General features: G+C 33.6%; 1 protein-coding gene across 1 annotated transcript in view; it reads left to right on the top strand.

Annotated features, from left to right (window-relative positions):
• LOC102672244 (protein O-mannosyl-transferase TMTC1-like) overlaps nt 1-26495 on the top strand; it is a 117068-nt gene that overhangs the window by 34944 nt on the left and 55629 nt on the right. Inside the window, exon 5 of the mRNA XM_006611178.2 lies at nt 16665-16854. Coding sequence (XP_006611241.1) covers nt 16665-16854 — 190 coding nt within the window. The remainder of the gene's footprint in view (nt 1-16664; nt 16855-26495) is intronic.

Below are 26495 nucleotides of genomic sequence, written 5' to 3'. Positions count from 1 at the left end.
GTTACGAAGTTATATTTAAAAAAAAAAAAAAAAAAGAAAGCTGTCAAAACTTTTCAGAGATCCATTAATTTTATCCCAGAGTCAGAGTGAATTATTAAAAATATTTACAATAATATTACTCGCCTCTATTATATTTATATTTATATTTAGTAATTAAAATAGTACTTTCAGATATTTTTATTTCCTTTATTGCATCCGAATTCGAATACTTTTCCCTCGCGCAAATATTTCTACAACTACTGATTTCTTAGGACAGAATCGTTTCAAATTATGCGACGCGATACAATCTCCCTTCATCGATCAGTCAATCCACTCTGATTGCACTCGTTCGTTCTGCAGTCCCGAGGATGCCGAGTAAATTACTGCGAAACGGTACAGCTACGCCTTAGCTATCCTCCTAGATAGCTGGGATTGCACGCCACAAATTATCTGCGTGGAGAACCACCCACTAATTCTCTCGCCTTCTACCGAACTACCCACAGCCAGCTTCGTCTTCCACCTTGTATTTCTCCGCCCACATTTCTGCTCGTGGCGGCATCTCCTCTCTCTATTCACGAGAAATGATCCTCCTCTCCCCTTTCCCGAAAATCGTCCCCACTTTTCGTTAAATAAAATTTTCTCGTGCATTATCATTTTTGATAATGTAACTCGAAGGATTTTTGAATAATTTCTATTTGGAACAACAGAGATTTTAAACAAGCTTGAAATATGTCGTTATTATTCTGAATAATTGGATATTGAGTAAAACAGAATCTTATTAAATGTATAGGAAAATAAGATTATTCAGAATGATAAATCCTTAAGGTTTTGGAAAATATTTCTTTGGTGTATTATTAAATCGATTCAAATAGGCGTTAATACGATGATTTTGTGATACAATATATTATAATATTATAGAAAAAAAAAAAAGATATTGTGCCTCTATAAATCGGGAAACACGAGGGAAAATTTTCGTATTAATTGACAAGGAATGAAAAAACAAATGAAAGAATCAATGGAAATTGGAAACGCAAAGAGATATACAGAGATGCGTGTACAGAGAAAATATTGAAAAATCGAAGACTTTTTAAATCAACGATATTTTTCGAGAAAATGAATTCTATCGCGGCCATTGTTTTCCTTTCATTTCACAGAGTTGCGAATTTGATTTTTTCCCCAACCCGAGCAAAACGATCCATCTATTCAACCGCGAAAAACTTTCAACCTCAGGTTCTTCGAAGAAGCGGAAGCGATGGAAAAGTTGGGGCAAGTTTTTCTACGTTCGAAGAACCCGCGTTTCCCTGTAACCGTTTTTCTCTTACCACAGGTGACTCCTTTCATCGCTCTTCCGATATATAAACGACGACAATACCGCGTCTAGCAACTGTTATCTCGCTGTAATCTGACAGATGACACGAAGTATTGCGTTTATCTAGCACGTGTATCCGCGCGGATGTATACGTGTATACGTCGCGATAGTCATGCAAATAAATCTTGCGCCATCACGTTGCTGTGCTGGCTGGCTGTGAACTTTGCTTTGGAAACACGTGTACGGTATCATTGTACGGTCGTTTGGCGAGACCTTGAACTGTTACACAAGACCATGAATGGAGAGGAGATTTAATTAACTCGAGAAATTCAATCAATTCATTGATCAATTATTTGACGATTGAACAAATTTTTAAAAGAATACGAGAGTTAATCGAATTAGAATTTTAGAAAGGATTACTTCAACTCTACGAATTTTATAATTAGTAGGAATTTCAAAGTTCAATATTTTTAAAATGTTATATGTTTGTTGATGATAATGATGTTTTTAATACGAGGATTTGTTGCGAGCAAATTGCTATACCGTTGAAACTCTAAATTAAAATCTCTGCCTGCGAAATATTTTAATCCTTAATTATTACACGAATAAATTAGGTTTTTCGCGAATTTCAGCTCGAGAATAAAATCCAGACGAAGTAATAAATAATACTTTGAGAAGATTACGCGATGCGTAACAATGTAACAATGCAAACAATTTAAATTAAAGACGATTAATTATATGGAATAGTAGGAACATTTGTTGTTTGTCATTAGATTCTGAATATTATTTGTTTTAAACAGAAAGAAATCGTTATCGTCGAATAATTGCACCGTGAAAAAAATTTTTCCTTCAAAAAAGTAACTTGATTTTATTGCTTGACAAATTACTATATAATATAATAAATTAGTTTGATCATGGTAGCCTATCGTGGTTAGTTTCCAAATACGATTCTGGAAATATTATTGAAACCGGATATACGCTATTTGAGCCGTATTGGCTCACTGATAGTGTATGTCGAGGATATTCAATGGCCATCAGTAAATATAACGCGGATGATCTCCTCTCATCGATTTTGCAGTGTAAATCGGTTATTGACATTTCGAACGTTTCAATCGAGAGGATGCATTAACAATCTAAGTGTTAAAACCTCGCTTATTCCAGAAGAATTGATAATTATTCGGTATTAACATCGATCAAACAAGATTTCGATACTTAAAACGATATCAAAAAAATTGTGTGATATTTTATTGAACGAACGAATTTCTTTTTCTCTAAATTCTTTTCTTTCCTTCATCACTTACTTCTCTTATTCCTTTATACATTTATCAGAAACAAACGATCAATAAAATAAAGATAAAAATTGTAATACATTATTCGTATAATTATATATTAATTGTATCTTTAAAAAAAATTTTTAAAGCTCATCTTTTAAATAAAAAAAGGTTTCTACAGAAACAATATAAATTCTCGTGACCAAGAAGAACTCAAGACATCTGATAATAAAATTTACACCTAATTAAATTAATTCTTATTCCATATATGTACAAAAATCACACTCAAGCCAGAGCCCAATTAATTTATCTGGATTAGGATGCACGATGTTTGAAACATACGAGATCCCCTCTGTACGTTTGCCTCGGAGATCTCGAGCTTAAGCTTAACAACGACCTTACGGTCCCTTGGCCTCGCCGGTAATTATTCCCCTTGTTCACGAGCGTGGACAAGACTCGATGCTCGCGTACACGTTCAATTAAAAGTCGGATGGGGGTTCGAATTAATACGAGCGCGGTCATTAACGACCGAACGAAGAAAAGTCTACTCTCGAAGAGGGACTCTCGAAGAGGGTTGTAGCGCGACACAGAGCTGGGTGGAAAGGAGGGGCTGCTTCCAAGTCGAGTTGCAAGCAACACCTCTATGCGCCGCTCTTGGCTTCGATCCATTTCTCTTTTCACCTTCACCGGGGGGATTGCCGGTTAAAGGGGAGCGCTGATGGCAAATGGTGGAAAAACGTGATGTTTCTCTGATAATTTTTTATGCATTCGTATTCCAAACGAAACGTAAGAACGTAGATTGCGATAAAAAAATTAACTTGTATAAACAAAATCGTAGGAGATATCAGACGAATAATTGATTAATTCGATAATATTATTCATAGATAAAAATAAAATAAACATACAATATTATAAATATCATGTATCGTATTATTAGTATGTAATTTTTGAAAATGACGAATTTTAGAAAAGTTATGATTTAATAATATTTATTTATGTTCCAACTTATAAATTATAAATTCAATTTTTTTTAAATGGAAATACTAATTAATACGAATAACAATTAGCCTAATAGCTCTCGAGGAAATTAATACCTTAATATTTTACTCTTATCATTTTATTCGTCAAGTCATCCAGGAAAGGTTAAGTGAATTTTTATTTCACGAATTTCGCGCACACAACTACGTTGGACGATTAATTTACCCAGATACTCGTTAATAACACACCAACCACCGTTCTTGATCCGAAACTAGTGCTTCCAAACTTAACATTTAAAACACTCTTCGAACCTTACCCGTGCAACCGGTCATTACACATTTCTTCCGTCACGGTACGGCGTTTAACCACGCGAAACTGTTTCGTAAGAAGAGGGTCTTTCCGCGGAATCCGGCAGATCTGTCGTCGATAACGTTCGGGCACAATTCTCCTTCCCGTCTTATTTCCCTAATGCACCAAGCGAACACGAAACATCCCAGTCGCGTTTTCAACCTCTATTCACAGAAAATATCAAGAGCAATGTTTTCATCGTGACAGAAAGGTTTTAAGAGAGTTCTTAGGATGAAAATAATCGAAAATGATTGATCGATTTGATAGAATTTTCAATTTGTGCTGAGATTGTGAGAATCGAGGAAGCAAATTTAAAATTTAATGCGGAAGAATTTATAATGAAAAGAGTTTTATTTTTGGCTTTTTAAAAAGTTACGAAGCGAAGGGATTAAAAAGAAGAAAGTAGTAAAGTTTGAGATTATATATGTGTGCTGAAAATTGTGTTGTGAAAGTTATACGTTTTGAAATTGTATAATTGTATTATTTTAAAATCAATCAAGTTTTTAAAATTTACTTTTACATTTCTATTATATTTCATTCCATGTTTGAAAGGGGAATGGAGTGGTGTGAACAGGAATTTGATCAATCTGATGGAGAGAAAAAGGAACAACCAGTGAGGTCAACCAGCTTTGTCCGACTTTAGAAAGCTTTGAAACTCAAGATATGGGTCTTAAGTTATTGAGGATAAAATACTTCAAGAAAACTAAGTTATATTCCGTAGATCTCAACGAAGTCATCCGAAGATTCCAGATGACAGGAACTCTAAATTCTTTCTTTCAAAAGTACCTATTATCCTCGCTGCGGGACAAATCGCACGAAAAAAGTTAGAAAAATTTGGAAACAAGAGTACTTAAATAAATAATTCAACTGCATTGCACCCAACCGTGATATAAAAATACTTTATTCGATTCTATATAACATATTTAGCTCGAATCTTGAAACTTCTTCTTTCATTAAACATTTCTAAGATTTTCTCGATATAAAAGCTAAAACTTTCAGTCCAATAGTGCTACACAGCAGCATTTGCAAAATGCATGGATCCAAGTTTGGAAAGATTATTTAAAGAAATTATTAAACAGAATATCGAAAATCTAAAAAGCAGTTATTAAAAGAGATTTCTCGATTCTAATATCGATTATAATAATTTCTTAGCCACGAAATTTCTAATTATTTTTTAAAATTCAAATGTTTTCAAATTCTTTACCGGAATTCCTTAACATATTACGCTCAATTTCCCACGAGACAAGAGTCTGGAGCATGGCTGATACAGTAAGTTTGATTCCGTGCGACGACGCAATACATCTCTCGTCGGTTTACCGGTAGCCGGCCGAGACGGAAGTGTATCGTGGCCGGCGAAGCGGGTACATCCGGTCCACAAGATTAATTGCCAATAAACTTCCATTACAGAGACCTCTTCCCGTACTGTCACTCTTGTCGTGGCACGGCGTCGTTTCCCGGCCATCTACTTCCTATTTCGGATATTCCTCGACCTGTCACGTCCCTCGCTTGAAATTTCGTTACGCGTTCTGCGCGATGAAATGTCGTTACGTTAGTGGCGAAGATGCGAAAGTGAACCCGATCCATTGTTAATTAATTACATACAGCTATGGATCGATGCACGTTTCAGGTATTTATAGAAATTTGAGAATATTTTCATTTAAAATGAAAAATTGCAACGAATGCTCGATGAATGAATGCTTAAATAAATGTATTTTATTTCCTAGGATGTTACTTCATTAATATTGTACCAGATATTATTTCAATTTATTGATAAAGATTATTTTTAAAATAGAAGTTGTTTAAAATTATATTTTTTATTTTCACTTTAAACAAGATATATCCAAGTTTGTTTCATACGTTCGTTTTCGATAATCGATAATTGCATGGCTGCAAAATAATACGATATATATTAAATTATCACATAAACTTGTTTCTTTATAATCTCTGTTTCATTGCAGAACTCATTCTGAAAATACCCGAATAATTTTACACGCGCCGATTATAAAGTTCTTTTTTAAAAAAAAGGAAAGAAAATTGAAAACAAGTTCATTTCCTTCGTGGGGAGAACAGGTTCTCCGCAATTCGAAGTAAATCTCATAAAAGGAACGGTTTTTATAAGAGACACTTTGTGGCAGTACTTAGCTCCGTTCATCTATTTCTATTCATCCAGGGACCAAGATTATACGGCCGAGCTTTGGAGCGCGTGCACAAGTAAAATTCCTCTTATCTCTCGCAAATTTTCCACATTATTTCTTCGAGAAGAGTCTTCTGTATCCATTGTAGCGCGAAGCACGAACGAACGAAGGTATTCCGTGCCTCCTCGCGAGAATTTCATTAACATTTTATTTCCCTTTTTCTTCTTTTTCTTACCCCTCTTGTATGGGAAGCCTCGAACGAACGAAACGCGTTCAAATTTATGCAAATTCTTGGACGGTGAAAGTTGTCTCGTCATCGTCCAGACGATAAAATAAAAGATAAAATGGCGGTAGCTCGTGTGACGTACGTGACTAATTCGTGGTTGAAAAACGACTGTGAAACTGTTCGCGTGTCTGAAAGAAGCATGATATCCCGCCCTCGATTAATCTTACCATCAGCTGGCCGAGCAGATGCTTAGAAATGCGGCTTGAGGAATCCATCATGGCGCCATCTACGTGCTCTAAACTCACGATCAAACCGGAAATTGCTTCCCTACGAATTCGAATGTGTGTGCAGCACGGTGTATATAGCGATCGAAGATCAAAGTTCTTACGTGCAAAATTCTTACGATCGGAAAGGGGAGGGAAAGAGGTTTAGAAGTTATCACGCAAACGTCGATTAAGGTATTCACTTTGCAATTGGTTTCGCCAGTTGCGATTGATCTACACGAGTGCCGGAAACGATCAATCAGTCAGTCCATCTTATTTCCTTGGTTAGATTGGCTTACTTTTTAAACGGTTTTCACATCGAAACGATTTTGATAATTCTTCTTGGTAATTATCAGCCAATTCTTGAATGAGAATATATATATACGTACGTTCAAATATATAGAAATCCCTAGATTGGGATTTTATTATGAGAAAGTTAGAAATAATTTGATCATGAATTGGTGTTGTAATCTAACAGAGGATCTAATAAAATAATCATATGATGTATAATTGATGATTTCTCTTTCGTTCCATTTAGAAAAATTCCCTTAACGAAATATCTTTCTAGCTTTGCTAAGACTTATCGAGTTAACGCGAATCACTATGAATGAGCAACATGAAGCACGAGTGTTTAATAGGATAATTTAATTTCGTGCAATATTAGATGTATAAACTCAACAAGCACGAGAGGAATCCACGTTATTCAAATGTATACACATGCGATTTAATTGTTAGAAATTAAATTTAAACACTTTAGAGATCTCGAGAATAATGACTCTAATGTTTGTACTTACATTTGTCTCTGAGATCCGCATAATTCCAGAATCCTGGTGAACGTGGAAAACTACTTGAAAATTGTTTCCACTTAGAACTAATATAATGGTCCTAATATGAAAATAAAACGATCCATTTCTTCGATTATTTCACGCCATTATTTCTCAAATTCAAACGAATTGTAACATCAAAGGAATTATTTCTTTCTAATCAAGCTAAGATAACGTTGATAGCCATTTTGATTCTCGTTAAAGCTTGCGTTATATGAAATCACGACTAAGAGCTAATAATCTTATTCTGATCCCTTTTATTGCATATAATACAAGATGCGTATCTGAAATGGGTCACGTCACTAAAGTAACTTTGATAAAGCTCAACATTGCGCGTTCTATAGTATATTTTCTATCGACGAGTTCCACGAGTTGTTACGAAGTTCCTACTTTGTGTTCTGTGGATCTATTGTATTTCATATCTATTTCTATGGAAATGGAATACGAAGTGTTTGGTTACACGATGCATGGGATATCTCGTATCGATTTCTACAAGCCTGCATTATATTACATGCTACAAGTTGTGGACGTCCAGTATTGTTCGACGACAGCTACTCTCCAGTAGATTCCATAATTCGAAATGGATCGTATCATAACAAATCTCGTAAGCGTGTGGTGTCTCACAGATGTCAATTGCGATGATTTATCTTTCACGAAATAATCGGTAGAGATTTTTAAACTTGAGATCTTTTCAGGATTCGCGAATATACGTACAGAATCAAAAAAATTGAATAATTAAGTAATTAATCAAATTAAATAATAATGATAATCTGTAAAAATTAAGAAAATCATTAATTATAATTCTATAATATTGTATTTATTGTAAATTTGAATGTAAATAAAAAAGTGAAAGAAAAAATCAAAAGGGAAATGAAAATTGATTTTGAAATGAAAATTGATGTTGCCAAAAAGCATTGAAAAAATAAGAATTAAATATCATATTATGTGTCTGTTAAATATTATCAATAATTATTATCATAAATTAATTCAAATTTTTTGATAAAATTAAATTATAAACTTGGAAAAACTTGGAGATACAGAATTCGAACAAAATTAATTAATTTAGAAACGTTAATTTCCCGTTGTGATTTTCAAATTTTTATCCCATTTCTGGTTTCGATAAACAAGAAGATTTTTAATGTTTCATAAAATGCATTAGAGCTCATGGAAGAGAAAAAAATTCGAAAATTTCACTGCGTGGCTCACTCGAAACAATTCAACTTTTATCCGAAACATTTTTCGCTAAAATCGTTTCTCGCAGTACATCGAGGCAATTCCAGGTGTGTGTATATATATATACACACATATACATGTAAGCACGTGCTTTACCCTGTATCACGAAGAGCTTTAAATATTCCAGAGCAATATCTCTCTGATGTCTCTTCCTTATTTATCTGTTTTAACTGAGCCCGTTAGATGCCGAGTAGTCATGATGCATCTTCAGAAATGGTTGAATACACGGTCTACGAAACTTAAGAATGATACAACCGCTTGAATGCTAATACGTCGTAATAAAGGTGCACAACGTACGTTTATTACTTTGGAGAATAGCTTCGCTCATTGTTCAAATTTCGCTACTATAAAACGGCCGAGCTCATAATACGCGTACGTGTCGGGAATACCTCTTCGTTTTGCTTCCCGATTTGTATTCCAATTTCAAACGAATCCACTGGAAAGCTACCTGTTAGAGCTCTCCAACCTTCCGTGTAACTCATACTCTTATTCCCTCAATGGCAATCGAGTTTAACGATAGGAGGGAAACGCAACAAGGGGTGTGGTTCGATGTTCTTTAAAAATAAACGGCGAATATCGTAAAATATTGTCGATAAATATTATTCCTTGTGTTACGTTGTTACGTTGTGTTTGTATCCCTTCCTTCCTTCCCTTTCTGATCGACACGTTCGAGTTCGCGTGTAGTATCCCATAAACCGTCTTGATGGCGGAACTTCCGGAAGAAGTTCAGCCTCTTCTTCGAATATTATTGATGCTCGAAGCGTGAGATTGATTAATATGATAAAATTATGTCTCTTTTTTTTAAGTGGAAATTTGAAAAAAGAAAAAAGAATGTCTCAGTTCAATGATTCATTTTAAATATTGATAAAATAATTTATATAATGATTCGTAAGATCGTTTAAATGTTACAAGGAAATTCTTCCAATTCGATAATGAATTATACATAAAATATATTTCATTTTTTCTATTGAAATATTGAGAAATATCTTCAAGGAGATGAAATCAATTTAATTTTTACTGTTTTATCGCTTTGTTGGAAAAAGAATTACGAAGGAAAAATTACGAAACTTTGAAGATTCCATTTTCTTAAAGTCATTTTTCAATTATATATTTGCATGTATACGAATTTTTATTAAAATCGAAGATCGATCGATCAAACGGAAGATTCCATCAGTCTTACAATAACGAAATTATTTGTGTACCATGTTGCAAGGAAATTCATCTAAATCATCATCGATTTTTTTAAAATTAAGAACCGCGAATAAATAATATATGTATAAACAAAAATCATTAAAAAAAAAAGAATTTCTCGTATTTCATTTTAAAAGGAATCGAGATTTATTAATCAAGAAAATTTACAATCGTCACTGTGTACACACAGATGTTTCATCCCATGCTCTGTATTAAATTAAAATTGCACGATTCTATCGATGTACAAGTTAAAAGTTAAACGGAACTCCCTCAGTATTTTAAATTTGATTTAATAATTTGACGACGAGAAGAACGTTTGAAAAGAATTTCACAATTGACGTACGATCTGCGAATACCTGCATACAATTGAACTCTGATATTCGAATTATTACAAAAGAATTTAATTTTTACCCCCGCCGACACGGAAGATTTTATTAAATTAAATCTTCACCAGCGTGCGCAATTCAAGTTCCGAGTAAATTAAATTTCCCAAACGCGTGTCGCCATAGTTATTGTGTGTGTGTACGTCATTCTTTTTTCTTTTTTTTTTTATTTTCCTTATTTGTATTACTACACCGGACTTTTGAAACATTTCCCTTAAAATATACTTGTCAAACTGTAAAAATTTAAATTACGGATTTATTTAATCCGAGGAACGATTACTTTGCAGAGCTATAAGAAATTTAAACTGCCAGTGTTTATCGAATTAATTAATATCAAGAAAGTGGCATATTTATAAATCGTGTACAAGTTTAAACATGAAATATTTAATATATAAAATTGTTTCTTCCGTGATATTTGTAATATTTCATATTCCGGCAATATTTTTATGAAATATCCACGAGATAAGTTTCACAGGAATAACTTTTAACAGAAAGTTAATATATTTCTTATAATTAACCTTATTATTTTTACAATCAAGTTTCGAAATATAAGTTTCTGGAAATAAACTCACTTGAATCACTTCTTATCTTGAAAATTTAAATTATAAACAGGAAACTAAAATTATATAAAAATTATGATATACCTTCTACTAAACCTACTTAACTGCAATTCGAACGCTAAAATAAATAGCAATAACCCATCCACATTGTTCTAAAACAATTTCTTCCACTAATTTCTCGAAAAATTTTTCCTCATAAAATTTAAGACCTTTATTCAATCCTAATAAATCAATTTCCGCTCGTCCACCCCCTTCTCCGCGTTTCGTTTCCACACGCGTTTGATTCATACGTGGCGCGAAACGGGCGCAACAATATGCATCCGTTCCAAATAACGAGTAAAAGCCTATAAATCCCCCTGGTATTCGCGGCTGCGTTCCCTGCAATATCCGGCCGGCGTATTCGCAAAAAATCACGGCCGCGCTCTCTGCGCGTACGTACACGTGAACGTACTTGTCAGCCACGAATTGTAAAAACGTCCCTCCACGTCCGAAGAAAATCCCTCGCCCACTTTCACGAACGACACGTACGCGCTTGATGTATACCACCGAATTATTATTTTGACGTTTCGGGCCAGCCTTTCTTTCTTCCTTGCATCCCGAACGTGTACGCTTCTTAAGCTCGGCCGGGGCCATTAATCATGTCGACGAAAATAAAAATGGAGGCCGAGAAAAATGATACGTCGGGGGAGGGAAGGGATCGTTTCCACTCTGGAGTGGAATACATTATTGTCATTGTTTCTTTTTTTCTTTTTCTTTTTTTTTTTTCTTTTTTTGAAACCCTTTCGCTGCACCCGCTTTTTATCACCGGCAGGGGACATTAATTAGCATGCCTGTGACGCGTGGATGGCCGTCGGTGTACGCGCACCGTATGTATATCGAGAATTAAGGGTGGTTTATGCTTATATCGAATAAATCAATGAACGCTGTGTGTCTGAGATGGGAAATATCGGGTAATAAATCCATTAAAAATTGTGAAAAGTTCGGAATTATTGTTCTCTTCTGGCGATTCGTTCTTGGAATGGGGTATTGGTGTTTTATAATAAAATGATGATATAAAGGATTACGCAGCGAATGAAATATTCTATTCAATGAAATTTTTCATGTTTCCATTATGGCGAATGATTAAATTTTTTTAATTTAATCACCACCTTCGATCAAATTTTAAAATAACTTTCTTAGAATTGAATCAAACGTGGTTTATTAGATTATTTGAATCTTATTCATTCGTTATCTATTAAATCAACCAAACTTATCATACAAACACTCCCTCAAAATTCAATGTATCTTTTCCCTTTAATCCACGTTCGATCAACAGTCGATCAATATATATTAAAATAGAACGATTGTCGATAATGAAATAAATAGTTGCATGTATAATTTAATTAACTTCGAATACACTTTAACTAAATCCAATATTCTCGAAAGAATTTTTTATAGAGTGAAATTCCTTGACGGATATCAAGCCAGTTCCATAAAGATTTTAAGATCGTTGAGGTAAAGAGGGGTGTACTCGAGAAGCGTTTTCCATATCGGAGAGCCTTTAAATATTAATCTTGGACAGAAGAGAGAATGGAGGAATATAATCTGGCTTCATTTTTCCCCGATGCGAGGAATGTTTGCACCGAAAATTCTTTTCCCTGCGTAGAAGGAAGAGTTAACCAGGATAAACAGTCGTTGTGTTTCCTTCTAAATCCTTGCTCGTCCCCTGCGTGTTCTATGTGTATCGTGTTTCTGCGCCATTGTGGGTAATATATGGGCGGTGCGGTTTGGCACGGGGTCGAGAACGTAATATTTGAAGAACAGACGCATTGTTAAAGCGTTACGACGGAATACTCGTGTTTAATACTGGATGCTGCCGTGCTGAAAATGGCGCTCGTGCAAGCCTCGTGGAGATTTAATGGAAAGGAAACTCCATCTATTAAGAATATCTACTGCGGATAAACATTCGTAATTACTTTAAAGAGTTTCGAAGGTATTCAAATTTTTTTATTTATTCAACTTTGCAACACGTTTGCAACCCATTATCTTTTCTTTTCATGCGCGCTCACCTTATGTAAAATGTAATATTATGCGAGAAAATTCGTTATACGGTATACTTCAGTCTGTGTTGATTAAATATTCGCGAGGATTTCGCGATGAAACAACGAAAATAATTTTCTACCGAGGGAAGAACGAAGAATTCCGATATTTTATCGCAAGATTAACTTGCTTTTTACAAATTGCAAATTACTCTTTCGGTGGATAAATATGTTAGAAGAATCAAGTCGAAATATTGATTTAAAATGCGTATGAATATTTTCCAATCCGTGTTCCAATTTTTTAAAAATCTTTTTAAAATTTAATACAGCAACAGTTTTTCCTACTTCGTAAACGAAAACATTTCAATGGATAATTCTGGCAATTAAAGAACTCGTATATCACCCGAGAACTCGTTAATTATAAAGCGTGTCATGAAAAGAACAACAGAATTGCAATCGTCTAGTTCATTTTTCCCGTGAAAAGAACAATTTCTCCACAAAATGGAGTAAATCTTATAAAAGAGCTGTCCGTTTCATTGGACTTATAGTTAATTCTTTCTATATTCATCTATCTTCATCTGTAAAACAAAAACAACTTATTGAGGAGTCTCGTCTTGCTTTGAGCATCGTTCACTTACTCCAAGATTAAGAACGATCTATGAAAAGATTTTCAGATTAAATTTTATTATATTCAAGATCCTTATGAACAAGATATTATTCACTAGATCTAGTGCTAGTGATTTTGCACTAGTATACCGAAATTGCAAAAGTTTTCTTCATCTGTATTTCATTTAAAATCACACGAATCTATTCCATTGCGATTCCATTTTTGTTTGTAGCATTTCTCTTCAGAATTGTTTGCATATCTGCGCCAATTTCAGAATTAAATCGAAAATTTCCCCGCTTTTAAAAACTTTATAACAATTTGCATCATTGGATTTCCCTTTTTCATACATAAAGACACTTCATTTCAAAATCTATCACAAAAATCTAAGCTTCTTATTTAAGCTTTATTATACAGCTTTAATATTAGAGATAACAGTATAAATCATTCCTCCAATTTAATAGTGGCGTGACTCGAAAATTCGTACCATCCTAAGAAATGTAACGCAATATCTCGCCATTATATTCATCGTACCATTTAGTCTTGAAACAAGAGCAAACTTGAAGGATTAGCTGGAATATGGAACGTTGAAAATTAAGGAAATCCCACCTCGAAAGGGTAAATACAAGACACGTTGCACGAGGTCAAACTCGGATCGGTTTACCGTGGACGGAAGTTGAGTCGGAAGGTCATCTTTACTCGGCAGGAAGTCGAGTGTACCGCAATGCAGTTCTGGACGCCACGCCGTGTATCCCGTGTACCATGTTCCATATCCTTCGTTGCTGTTTAGCACATAATGCTACAGGCATCCAATTCAGTTACGGAACTACTTTTGACTTGAGAGAGTACAGTTGATCGATGCAAAATGACTTTTAATTCTGTCTCTATAACGATCATTTTTGACTGAATATTAACATTGAATGTTGATTGAAAAGAAGTTTCACATTAATCTGTTCTTTATTTATTTCAAGTTTTGACTGTGAATAACAGATATAAGAATATTCGTTGCGTATTGTCGAGGAAAGGAATTTCTTTATCGATTTTCAACTCTGAAACGTAACGACAATGCATATTTAAATGAGTTTTCTCTTCGTTATTTTTTCTACTTTCAACAAAAAGGAGACTACAGCGCATCTTATACAACAAAGCGTTACATAAATATTCGATATTAAGATAGAAGTTTCGTAACGAAAAATCAAAGATTAATTTGAAACTTATAAAATTGTAATTTGATGGAATAAGTCTTCTGATGAGAAACTTGGCTTGTATACTTTGGAAGTAGCTCATTGTTCCCGTTGTACTTGCTTGTTGTACAATCGAAAAAAAGCCACTGTGAAACTTCTGTTTACGCTTTTCTGTTTACGCTTTTAAATTTTATTGTTTAACTATGGATTATTAATTGCATTCCAGTATATCTAATCAAGTGGAGGATCGTGTAGTTGAAGATGATGAGTTTTTATTCCATCTTGTTTGTAGAGTATTGATAATCCAAAGCAAGGCTCTTTTAAATACGACGAATTTTCTATTGTTAAACTAACGATATGCGATATACCAGCAAATAATTAAAAAAAGAAGAGCGAGAACAAGAAACACTTTACACGAGTTTTATTTGTATTTTCTAATTTTTCCTTTCTCTCTCTTTTCATATTTCCTTTTTCGTTTTTCGAATTATTTGAATAATCATATCCCCCAGAATTTGCATACAATATATATACGTATATACATGCTAACTTATTATCTCACAGTTATTCATAATAAATTTTTATAGGTATTTCAATGTAACTTGTATTATAATTTTATATAATAACAAATCTCAGATTTTCCATTTCACAATTATTTGAAAAATATATCTTTACGTATAAATTTCTCAAAATAATTTCCATGCATAATTTCCATGCTACCATGATTCTCACTCCCCCTAAATGACCTTTCCAAAATATTTTTACGAACCATCAAATCTCGAATAATTTTTCCAACTGTTCCAATAGATTAAAATCTTTATCTCACAACACAGATCATCCATCTGATATCGTCTCACAATTCTGATAATAGCTTATCGAACAACAATTAAAAATAACGCAACGACGATGAAATTAATGATCTTCGGAAAAGGGCGAATGTTTAAGAGCGCATCGCGTGTCTTCGCTTCTATACACCAAACAATAGAGTTGCCGAGTAAGCCGCGACGATACACTAAGGCTAACCTCCTCGAAGATGGCTGAGATACTTGCCGCGGGACGCCCAGCCATTATATCGGTGATTATATCGGTGGATGCTGATGGCGGGGAAAATGGAAGCCCGGCGTCAGCATTCGAGGCCGGCTCTTCAACGGCGTTGTTCGACCTCTTCAACGTCGCCTCCAATCGAACCGCGAATATCCCTCGTTTCCGCGAAGTGTCGTCGACGAATTTGCCGCGGAGGGATGGGATACGTGAGGGGTGAAAAGAAAAGATGTTGAGTAAGCCGCGATGAAAAAAAGAAAAAAAAAAAATGGCCGCGGAAAAAGGTTAGATCGTGGTCAACAGGCAATCGTTGATATCGACTTCTAGCCATAATACAAAGGGATGGCTGAATTGAGCGATCGTTCAAGTATCGAAGATAATTGCTTGAGTGGAATGATGAGATTACGAACTATGAGTATTCGATGCATTCATGAATCGAGGATGCTTTGAATATCGGATGATTGAAATCGATCCAGCTTTGCGTCTCGAGTTTTAAACGAAGTTTCAAGATATATTTTCATTAAATTAATTTAATGAAAATATTCTTTTCTTTGTTTAGATGGAATATGTATATATTATATTATATAATTACGATAAATTGTTACGTATGAAATAGTAACAAAATTCAAGAGAGAAAGAGAGAAATTCATATTTTATACTGTTCTTAGTTTGATTAGATGTTCGTTTTAATTTTTTATTAGCGTTTTAATTTGATCGCGGGGAACAAGGATCGAGAAAATGCGAAAATTCCGTTCGTATCCAAGATATTTCAGTAAGATAAAATATGCATTAATTTTGTAATTAGAGCAAAAAAGGATTCATGCAAAATGTGCTATTTAACGTACAGTCCCCAGAGAGATCTGGATTTGACACGTCCGACCAAGCACTCCAGCGACACGTGATTGACGTTTTCGGATAGTAATAAGCTGTACGTGCCAGAAGCATGGCGGCGACACAAGCATCGCAGCGAAATGCGATTACTTCGCGAAAATCATGCAAACCAGAATCTTTCGTACGAAATATCAATGTTGCATTTTTACCTCCATTTATTCCTTCCATCAGTATCGATCAGGTCGTATCGTGGTCGTTAACGAGAACAACTCGCGTTTTTTCGTTTCAGATTCTTGACGTTTTGCTATCTGGCAGCCCTGCACTGTTGGTTATTACTTTGTCCAGCGACGCTGTCTCATGATTGGCAGATGGGATCCGTTCCTTTGGTTGCCTCGTTGGCCGACACCAGAAATCTGGCCACCTGTCTGTTCTTCGGCGGTTGCCTGATCCTAACTTACAAAGCCTTCACGGACTTCGAGGTAAGAATTTCGAATAAAAATATGGCAAAATAAAATTTTAGATCTCGTTTCATTTTGTGCTAATGAGATGTCTTTAGATATTCGGTATGGAAATGGAAATTAATGATACATACCTTTTTTGTGCGAAAACTTTGGATTTTGATTAGATTATTAGGAAGAGATATGAAATTAAGATCGACAATTAGCTTCTTAAATCTGAAACTGATAGTTAAAAAAGCTGGAGAAATGTGAAACAGAAATTTAGAAATGCAAATATTGGATAAGATTTCTAAGTTGAAAAAGTACCAAATCAAATCTGAAAAACTATCAAAAAATGATATTTTCTTCTGTAAACCTAAATGAAATATAACGAAAAAGAAAATTTGTTTCGATATATTTATATTATTCTATTGATACTCTAATGAATGATACTTTGTTTATAGAGATTATTCATCTTGCAATTTATAAAGATGATGGCTGTAATTAAACATCATTCAGAAAATATAGAGAAGATGAATATTAAAATTAAAAAATATTCAATTTATACATTGAATTTACTTTAAAAAATAAAAAAGAGAGAAATTGGAACTTACTATAATATCTTTCTTCATAAAATTTTATTAACCACTCTGGAGAACACTCGGGATTATATTCACCTTATCAATCTGTACAAGATTTTTATTAGCTGTAACAAAAAACCAAGATATATACAACAAAATTTAGTACCCTATTATTCAACAAATCTCTTATTATATACTCATTATATTTCCCTATAAAAATGCAATCTATCGTGCACTCCTATTCCCTGAAAAATTCCATTAAAATTTCCACACAGGATAAACTACAAAATTTCCACAAGGTGAGTTCAATTTTTCCTGTTTGAAATTTCGCCATCACGAGTATTCACGCTGTCAGCTGTTTCCCTAATAACCCTTAAAGGGGCAACGTAACAAAATTACACGGTTCTCGGCCGATTAATAACGCGAAATTAATAACTTTCATACGTACGGTTCCACCTCGTGTACACATCCCCCCCTCTCTCTACCGAAAAGAAAGTTGGTTAATTGACCCTCCCGATGTAACAACTCTGTTGTACAAATGTTGTACACGTGCAACGTGTAACGGCAAGCAAAGTTAAACGACCGGCCAGTTATCGTCCGCAAGAAGTCATTCCACTGCTAAACGTTTCGCCCACGAATACGCCAGCCAACGAGCCGCAAACTTTTGCCCTGATCCCCTCCCAGCCTATGATGAAGCTGTACTTGCCTCGAGAGTCATAAAGAAAGTTTCACGATGGGCACGACCCATCGTCGAGCGGAGCGATATATATCCTGGCTGACCCAACTCTGGTCACCTCGACGGTTTTCCGGGTCGTTCGACGGTAATGCCGACCGTTCAACGTAATCACCCCCTTTAAACTCGAGAACGTGTGCGACAACTTTTCTCTTGAAAGAGATCCATATCCCGTGCGTGGTTTTAACATCGTATTCTCTCTCTTTCTCTCTATCTATCTATCTATCTATCTGTCTCTATCTCGGTTTCCATTTTACATCAAGAGAATGGCAGTTGGAACAATCGTGATCGAGGCGCACAGTGTGACGTTGATGGAACCGCAAGCGGATCATCTTCTTGGAAGGAACGAAGGCCTTGTTCCCTTTCGTCGCAATAATCTTTGTACCTAACATCCGATTTTGAGGGACGTTTCTGTAATAACGCCCCTCGGCATTGTTCTCTGATGCTATATTGTCTGCATTCAGCTCACATCTTTGACACACTTTCGTGTGTCAAGATGGCGGGGAGTGTTTCGTGGTATATCGGCAAGCGGAAGCTGTTTGGAGGAACGTTTGGGGAAGGCTTTTCGAGACTTGATCGAGAAATGGATCTCCTTAGGGCATGAACGGAGTTTTGTGATTTTGTTCTCGTAGAACTTTTGAGAAAGTTTTGCATTGTACGTTGTGGAAATTTGGATGAAGAGTCTTTTTTCTAGATCATAATCGTGAAACACGATTATTCGTTCGTATCGTAAAATTAGATCATTTTTTTTTCTTGAATTTTGAATTCAAGAAATAACGAATAAAAAACGAATAAAGTTTAAATTTAGAATATCCTGTAAAGATATAAATATACTTGAGATGAAAATTAATTGAATTTAAAATAAATCATTTTTTTTTAATAGAGAAAATTTATGTCTTTTACGGGATGTGGCTATAAATTTACGATGATTATAGAACGATATGCAAATATGTCGGACAATAATTTACCCGTTTATCCCGTTGAATCAATTGGAACGCATACACAACCTGTGATCACGAAATTGCTGATCTAAAATTGATTCGTCTAACACACCCTTGAAATACGACAACTGGCTATCATTGCCTTGCATTTCCTGCCCTGTAATCGTTTCAATTCGTCTATTCCTCTTCTTTCAGCCTTATTTACTCGTGACAAATGGCGATAATTTTACTATAAAAGAAAAAAAAAATTTTTAAATATGATAGTAATTAGTAAATACGTGTTTTAATAAGAAAAAAATGTTGTTTCAATGAAATTCAAGAAATTTAATTACGTTTCTTTTGATTTATATTAAAATTTCTGTATTTGTGTAATTAATAATGATTAATTTTGATACGTGTACATATTACGTGAAATATGTAATTAAAAACACGTTTCAAAAATGTATTTTTCATTAACTTGCAGATTATAATTTTTATTAATAACATTTACACAATTTAATTTTTTTTTTGTAATTATGAATATTTATAATTACACAATTGACATTTTAATCGTTCGATATTATAATGCAATATAATATAGTGTTTAATGATTCGTAAAATATACACGATTTAATCCATTATTCTCTCCATTAATCTTAATTAACGTGAACGAAGCTAAAATGAAACTGATTTTTTACATTTTCGATCCCGTTAATCATAAAATCATTCGTATATTTTCTGAATAATCATTGCAACAAACGCTAAGCACATGAAATAATAATTTTATTATTAATCAAAAATATTTATTATTATTGCGCTGTTGATATATCAGTTTTAATTCCATTTCTCTCCAATATATCGATCACTTTTTCGTACGAACTTCTTGAAATCTCTTCGCTGGTCACGACAAGTGGTTTCGTGTTTTCTATATGCGCGATTCTTACTGGCCCTTCAGACGCTTGCTTCACTATGTAAACATCCACTTTTTCTCGATTTGATTCCTTTGCAAAACAGAAAAAAAAAGAAAACAAATTACACGCTGCTAATCTTTGTCACAAGATTCTTAATAACGAAAAGTCATAAACTCCTATACTTTCTTGAACTATACTTACTCGAGATATACTCGAAGATTTATCGTCCATCCTTTCAACGCTGCCAACTTTTGGCGCATCCTCGCTGGTCGATACGCGGTCGTCGTACGTGGTTGGAACTTTTTTATCCTTTGAATCATCTCGAAAATGTGTAAACAGGGAAAGAGATTTGAGAACGGTGTATAAATCGTCATTCTTAGTTTCGACCCCCGAAACTTTGCTCGGCGATGTATAAGATGAGAATTTCATTGATCTGTCAGAATCTTTTTCATCTGAATGCGATTCAAACTCGCTCAAAGATACAGGGATGGGCTGCTCGCTCTTATTCACGATTTCCGCCTGCGGTTTTGCTAACTTCCAGAAACTAGGCCGCAGTTTCTTTACGAATTTAGCGTTTGGAATTTCTACGCTTATTTCGTTGGATGGCGTCGTTTGAGAAACATGGGACAAAGGGCCGCTCGACTTAAGATTTCTTTCTTTCTCGTCCAAAGAGAAATGTGCGTTTTCTAGGCTTGGAATGGAAGGAATTTTTGAGGGATTATTTATCGGAATCTTATTCGTTGGTGATGCTTGATCAAACAGTATGTTGGTCCAACGTTGATCGAAAGGTTTAGGAATATTAGGTATTCCTTGATTTTGTATTGCTTGGAACGATTCATAATTTTTATCATTGTTTATATTCTTTACTGGTTTTAAGTTTTCTGAATCACTTTTTTCTTCGTACTTATTTAAATTATTAATGGAATTAGATTTATAGTCAAAAATAGTCGGTTTATTGGAATTATCTAAATTATTGTTAATCGCAGTAGATTTAATTGATGTATCAAAGCCAATATTTTTTTTCAAATCAAGCTTTGACTCAAGCTTCGGTATTTTCGATTTTAGTATCTTTGAGTCCTTTGAATCGTTGTATTCAGTATTTAAATCATTAATTGCAGCAGATTTAATATCTTTTTTCAAATCAAATTTTGATTGATCCTTTACGTTTGATTCGTAATTCGCTTGTTTTGGATTATTTAAGACTGAATTTTCATCTTTAATGTTTAAATTATTATTAATTGCGGTAGATGTATTATCCAATTTAAATATATTATTGTCTTTTATATCAAATTTTGATTCATTCTCTGCTTTTGGTTCATGTATAATTTTCCTTGAATCACTTAAAATTGAATTCTTGTATTCATTATGTAATTCATTTTTAATGACGTTGGGTACATCTGTAGATTTAATTAAAACATTGTGAGCATCGTCTTTTACGTTAAAATTTAATGAATTCTTTATATTTGATTCATGTATGATATTTTTAGAATTATCTAGAACTAATCCATTTTTAATTGCATCAGATATGTACGTAGATTTAATTGACGAATTTGAATCAGCATTTTTCTTTAAATTCATTTGATCATTGATCAATCGATCTTCTATTTTTGATTCATAGATCTTTTTATTTGAATCACTCAGTGGTGAATTTGTGAAATCATTTTTATCAACAGTAGATATATAATAAGGTTTGATTAATATATTACGAGCAGTATTTAAATTGAATTTATCTTGAATTTCATGTTCTTTTAATATCTCATTTTTATTCTTCAAATTCAAATCTCTCACTGTTGAATTTAACTGGTTTGAAACAATATTATATCCTTTTTGATTTTCAATTGTTGTTTCGTTATCTGTCTTATATATTGCTTTATAAGGTTGATTTTCATTTAACGTACGTTCCTCTCCCACTTTAGAATTTGTTTTCTCTTTCTCTTCTATTATATTCTCTTCCTTATTCTGTTTTAATAGAGGTAACTCAGTTACCGCTATTTCAGATTCAGTTAAAGTTTTCTGTATTTGCGTTTCTGTTTCATCGTCCAATATTTCATCTAAATTCTCATTGGGTCTTGCTATTCTATATTTACCAGAAAGTAATTTATCCTTATAATTTTTTGATTGTTGATTTAATTCTGTCTTGAACGTTTCTTTATTTCCCTTTTTGTTTAATTTGTCAGGTATAATTTTTATTCGCCCTTCTATAGACTCATCTCTTTTATCATTATCATCAATACGTAATTTTTTAACCTTATCGTTCGATACTTTTATTTTTTCTTTATTTAATAAAAGTTTTAATACAGAATTTTTCTCTTCCTTCTCAGGTATATCTTTATGTCCGATTAATTTGGCATTTTTCAACAGATTATCCCGATTTTTTGCAACATTTACATCTGTCAATACTTCAGATTTAAGATTTTTATCATAATTATTAGTTAAATCTTTATTATTTATCTTTCTCTCTATATTCTTATTTTTCTCTTGAACCTTCAATTTATCATTTTCGTTCAAAGAATTCTTTTCCTCTCGTCTATTATTTTCTGCATCGCTGCCAATCTTGCTTTCGTTAAGTGGTCCAATTTCATTAACATATGCGTTTTTATTATTCTTAATACCAATATCGCTATATTCATTAAGAATATTCTTAGATCTCACTTTTTCTTCTTCCACATTTTTCAACTTCGTCACATCGACTTTTTTTTCTTTCTCATTTTCCTTTTCAATCTTCTCATCCTTCTGTTTTTCCAATTTAGATAATTTATTCCCAATTTCTAATTTAGGTGAACGCGATGCACTACTGTCATAAATTTGAGTATTATCTTGTATTTTCTCGGGTAACCAAGCAATTACCTTATTCGGTAACACTTTATATCGTTCGTTATCGGTCCAATTAAAAGCATGTGCCGTTACATCTTCAGGTAAACGAGATGTAATTGGATTTTCATCCACGTCTGAAGGGTAAACTTGGCTGGTTGTTTTGGTATTCAAAGCAGTTTGAATACTCGTTGGGAGGAACTGCTCGAGTTCATTATCTTCGATTAATTGCCGCGTTGTAGATGGCGTCTTGTACTTGTTACTCCCCCTCATACCGCTTCCGATAATTTCATCTTCCGATTTTTCCCCACCCTTGATCGAAAGATCCAACGTTCCTCGCTGTTTCTTTCCCAATTTATCATTCTTCCCGAAACTTTCCGCGCTTAAATCGGACAATGAAACTTCATCCTTCGGGGCGGATGATGAATCTTCACTTTCTCCAGTGACATCATTACTCTCAGTCACCTGGATCCCTCCCTTAGATCCCTCTTTGAACACCTCCTTCTTATTCAAATCCCCCGTAATCGATTCACTTTCGTTCCAAACGCCTATTTCTCCGCTTTTTTCCATGTTTTTCGAGTCGTTTAATTTATCCTTCCTCGTCGTCGTAACTCGTCCCTGTTTAAGATCTCTTAGAAAGGGTGAATCGATCTTTGATTCTTTGAACCGATTTCTCGAGCCGTTTGTTTCATACTTCTCAACCTTATTAATCGATGGAGCGTTATAATCATCTAGCTTTTCGGAATTTTTCTTTATTAATAAATCAATGATACTCGAAAATTTTGTTTCTGTATCATCAGTTCTCGATTTTTCATCGGTTATCACGGAACTACTTCCCCCCTTTTTCACTTCGCTTATTTTATTTTTATCTACGTTGGTAAATGACAAATTAATCATTTTAGAATCATTTTCTTCAGACGGATGATCTACAGCCGCGTTGCGCCACGTTATTTTCTCTTTCTCCAATTCTTCTTCGGCTGCTTGATTAATTGTATTTGATGATATATTACGTTCCCCCAAGGTACCATTATTATCAGGGAACTTGGATCCTCGAGTAGAGGATGAAACGGTTGTTTGTTTCGAGTTCACATCATCATTTGACATTGTTTTACGTTTCTCCACCAGGTCTGGCTCCTTGTTTCCAATTAATATTTTAGGTAAAATATTAATATTTGAATTTAATTCCGATGATTCGTGTGTTCTTGGTTTCGTATGATTTTCTATTGTATTTTCTGAATTTGCTTCTCCTTTTCGTGATGTATAAAGCTTGTCATCTGCTTTCTTAACCGCCTCTTTAAGCTTTTTCGTATCAGTTTGAATATCTCTAGTGGAATCCGCAGGTTTATCATCAAATTTTTTAATGGTACCAGTACTACGTACCTTTTCAAAATCACTTTGTTTGCTTAAATTGCTCGCAATTTCTTGCGCCTTTAAAGGAGATTCTTTCACTGATTGAATCCCAATTTTCATTTCTTTCTTAGATTCTTCTCCATTTTTCTTGGAATCATTTAAAAGTAATACATTTTCTGATTCTTTTTTCGTACTTTCTGTTTCTTTCTTACTTTCCTTAGATTCTTTTCGAGTATCTACATTTGGTGATCCTTCATATCTTGGAATCTTATTTCCACCAATTTCGTTGTCGTCCACAGATACAAGAGAAGGATTATCTTTCTTGCCAAGCGTATCAGAATGCTCAGATGGATGAACATCTATATCACTTAATTCGCTCAAATTCACACTTGAGCCACGAATTTCGATTTGGCCTTTATCAGCAGTTCTATTTACAATTGCACTCGTGTCAGAATTACTCTTGATGCCCGTGCTGGTTTCCACTTCAGACGTGTCATCCTCGCTTGAGTGAAGCGCTTTGTTTTCATTTAGTTTCGCTACGTGTGCTACTGTAGACAATTCCTCGTTTCCTTTGGAATTCGTAAGATTTCCTGCTCCTGCGATCGTAATATCTAACGAGTCCATTGTTCGATTTAAATTTTGAAATTGAATCTTATCCGATTCCTTTCCATTCTTCCCTAATATCTTATTAATTTTATCCGCGGAATCTGTTTGTCTTGAATTAATAACGATATCATTCGAAACTCGATTGTCTTCAATATTTGCCGTTTTTATCGTATTATTATTTTTATATTTCGGTAATTTATTAAATTCTGTTCCACGTGCGACGTCTATGTCATTATTTTTCAATTCTTTATTTTTATCTTTATGAATTTCAAAATCGTTAAGCGGTTTCTTATCTTCCAATTTTGTTTTCTCTGATAATACACTATCTTTGTTATTCGTTTCAGCATTTCCAAATATTTCCTCTTTTTTTGCAATTTTTGTTTTCTCTGATAATATAGGAACTGTTTGTAATTCCTCTCCCCTTATTAATATATTTTTTTCTTCCGTCGTCAATGTATTTTTGTCGAATGTTCGTTCCAATTTTAGATCTTTTTTATCATCGTTTTTTAACGAATCATTTTCTACTTTTGAACTTTTAAGGATTTCTTTATCAAATCTTTCATTTCCCTTTTTACGGATATTACCTGTCTCGTTTATTCCTTCTTTAACAAATGATGGCTCTGTTTGCTTTATTCTATTTTCATCGTTTTTCTCGATGAGATCTTCTTTTAACTTGTTTTCATATTGAGATATTTTATCAGCATTTCCATCTTTGTATATTATTTCTTTGTTCGAAATAAGCTTCTCATTATTATTTCTACTTTTATTTTCGAATATTTTATGCTCTTCATCTTTGTTCAAAGGCTTCTTGTAAGATATCACTTCATAATCCTGTTTTCCTGATTTGTTTCTCTTATTTGAATTTTCAAGCGCGTTATCACGAGTCACGTATAAATCTTCTTTCTTATATGTAGTATCTTTGTGTAAGAAATCTTCTTTTAAGTTTTTATCATTTTTAATCTTAACAGTTGAATCTTCAAAATTTTCATTAGTTTCATATTTCTTTGCTCCTTTCTCATATTTATCATCGATTTTCTTATCCTTTTCATTCGAATCGTTTCTTACATTTAACGATATTTTATCATTGTATCGAATTATATCTTTTTTCTTTGAATCATTTACAACAGATTGCTCAGAATTTTTATCATTTTCCTTGGAAGTCCATAACAGATTATTATCAAGGTGTGGCTTGAATTTTTCAATAATTGACAACTGATTTTTATCATTTTTCAGATTCACTGACCCAGATTCTTTTTTATCTTTCAGAATATATTTTTCTCTTGAATTTTTTAATCCAATTTCCTTTACATTCAAATCCTCTGCTTTAAGTTTGTCACTCTCCTGAATTACTTTACCAATCTTATTCTGCAACCTAAATTTGTCTTTCTTTGTGTCCTCTATTTTTGAATTCTTAGTCTCCAAATCTTCTTCTACAGAAACTTTCCGATCATTTTTTTCTTCCTTCAAATCCTTTGACTTTAATTTATCTCCTTTATTCAACTTCTGTAATTGAAATTCCTTTTCTAAAGTATTTTCATCTCCCCTTTTTTCGTTATCGGTATTTGATATATATTCTTTTCCGTTATTATCTTTCATTTTAGACTCTTTTTCCACTACATTTTTTAATTTGGGTCTTAATACATCATCAGTTTTTAATTTATTTTCTTTCATATATACTTTTCTAATATCAAATTTCTTTTCATGTGGAGTTTTAGCTTCAATATCTGTTTCTTTTGAGTTATCCAACTTCTCTTTATCTTCTTTGCTTGTA

Source organism: Apis dorsata, unplaced genomic scaffold, assembly GCF_000469605.1.
Source record: "Apis dorsata unplaced genomic scaffold, Apis dorsata 1.3 scaffold_84, whole genome shotgun sequence".
NCBI classification, from domain to species: Eukaryota; Metazoa; Arthropoda; class Insecta; order Hymenoptera; family Apidae; genus Apis; species Apis dorsata.
The sequence above is the reverse complement of the archived record's forward strand: the minus strand, read 5'-3'. Positions and strand labels throughout refer to the sequence as shown.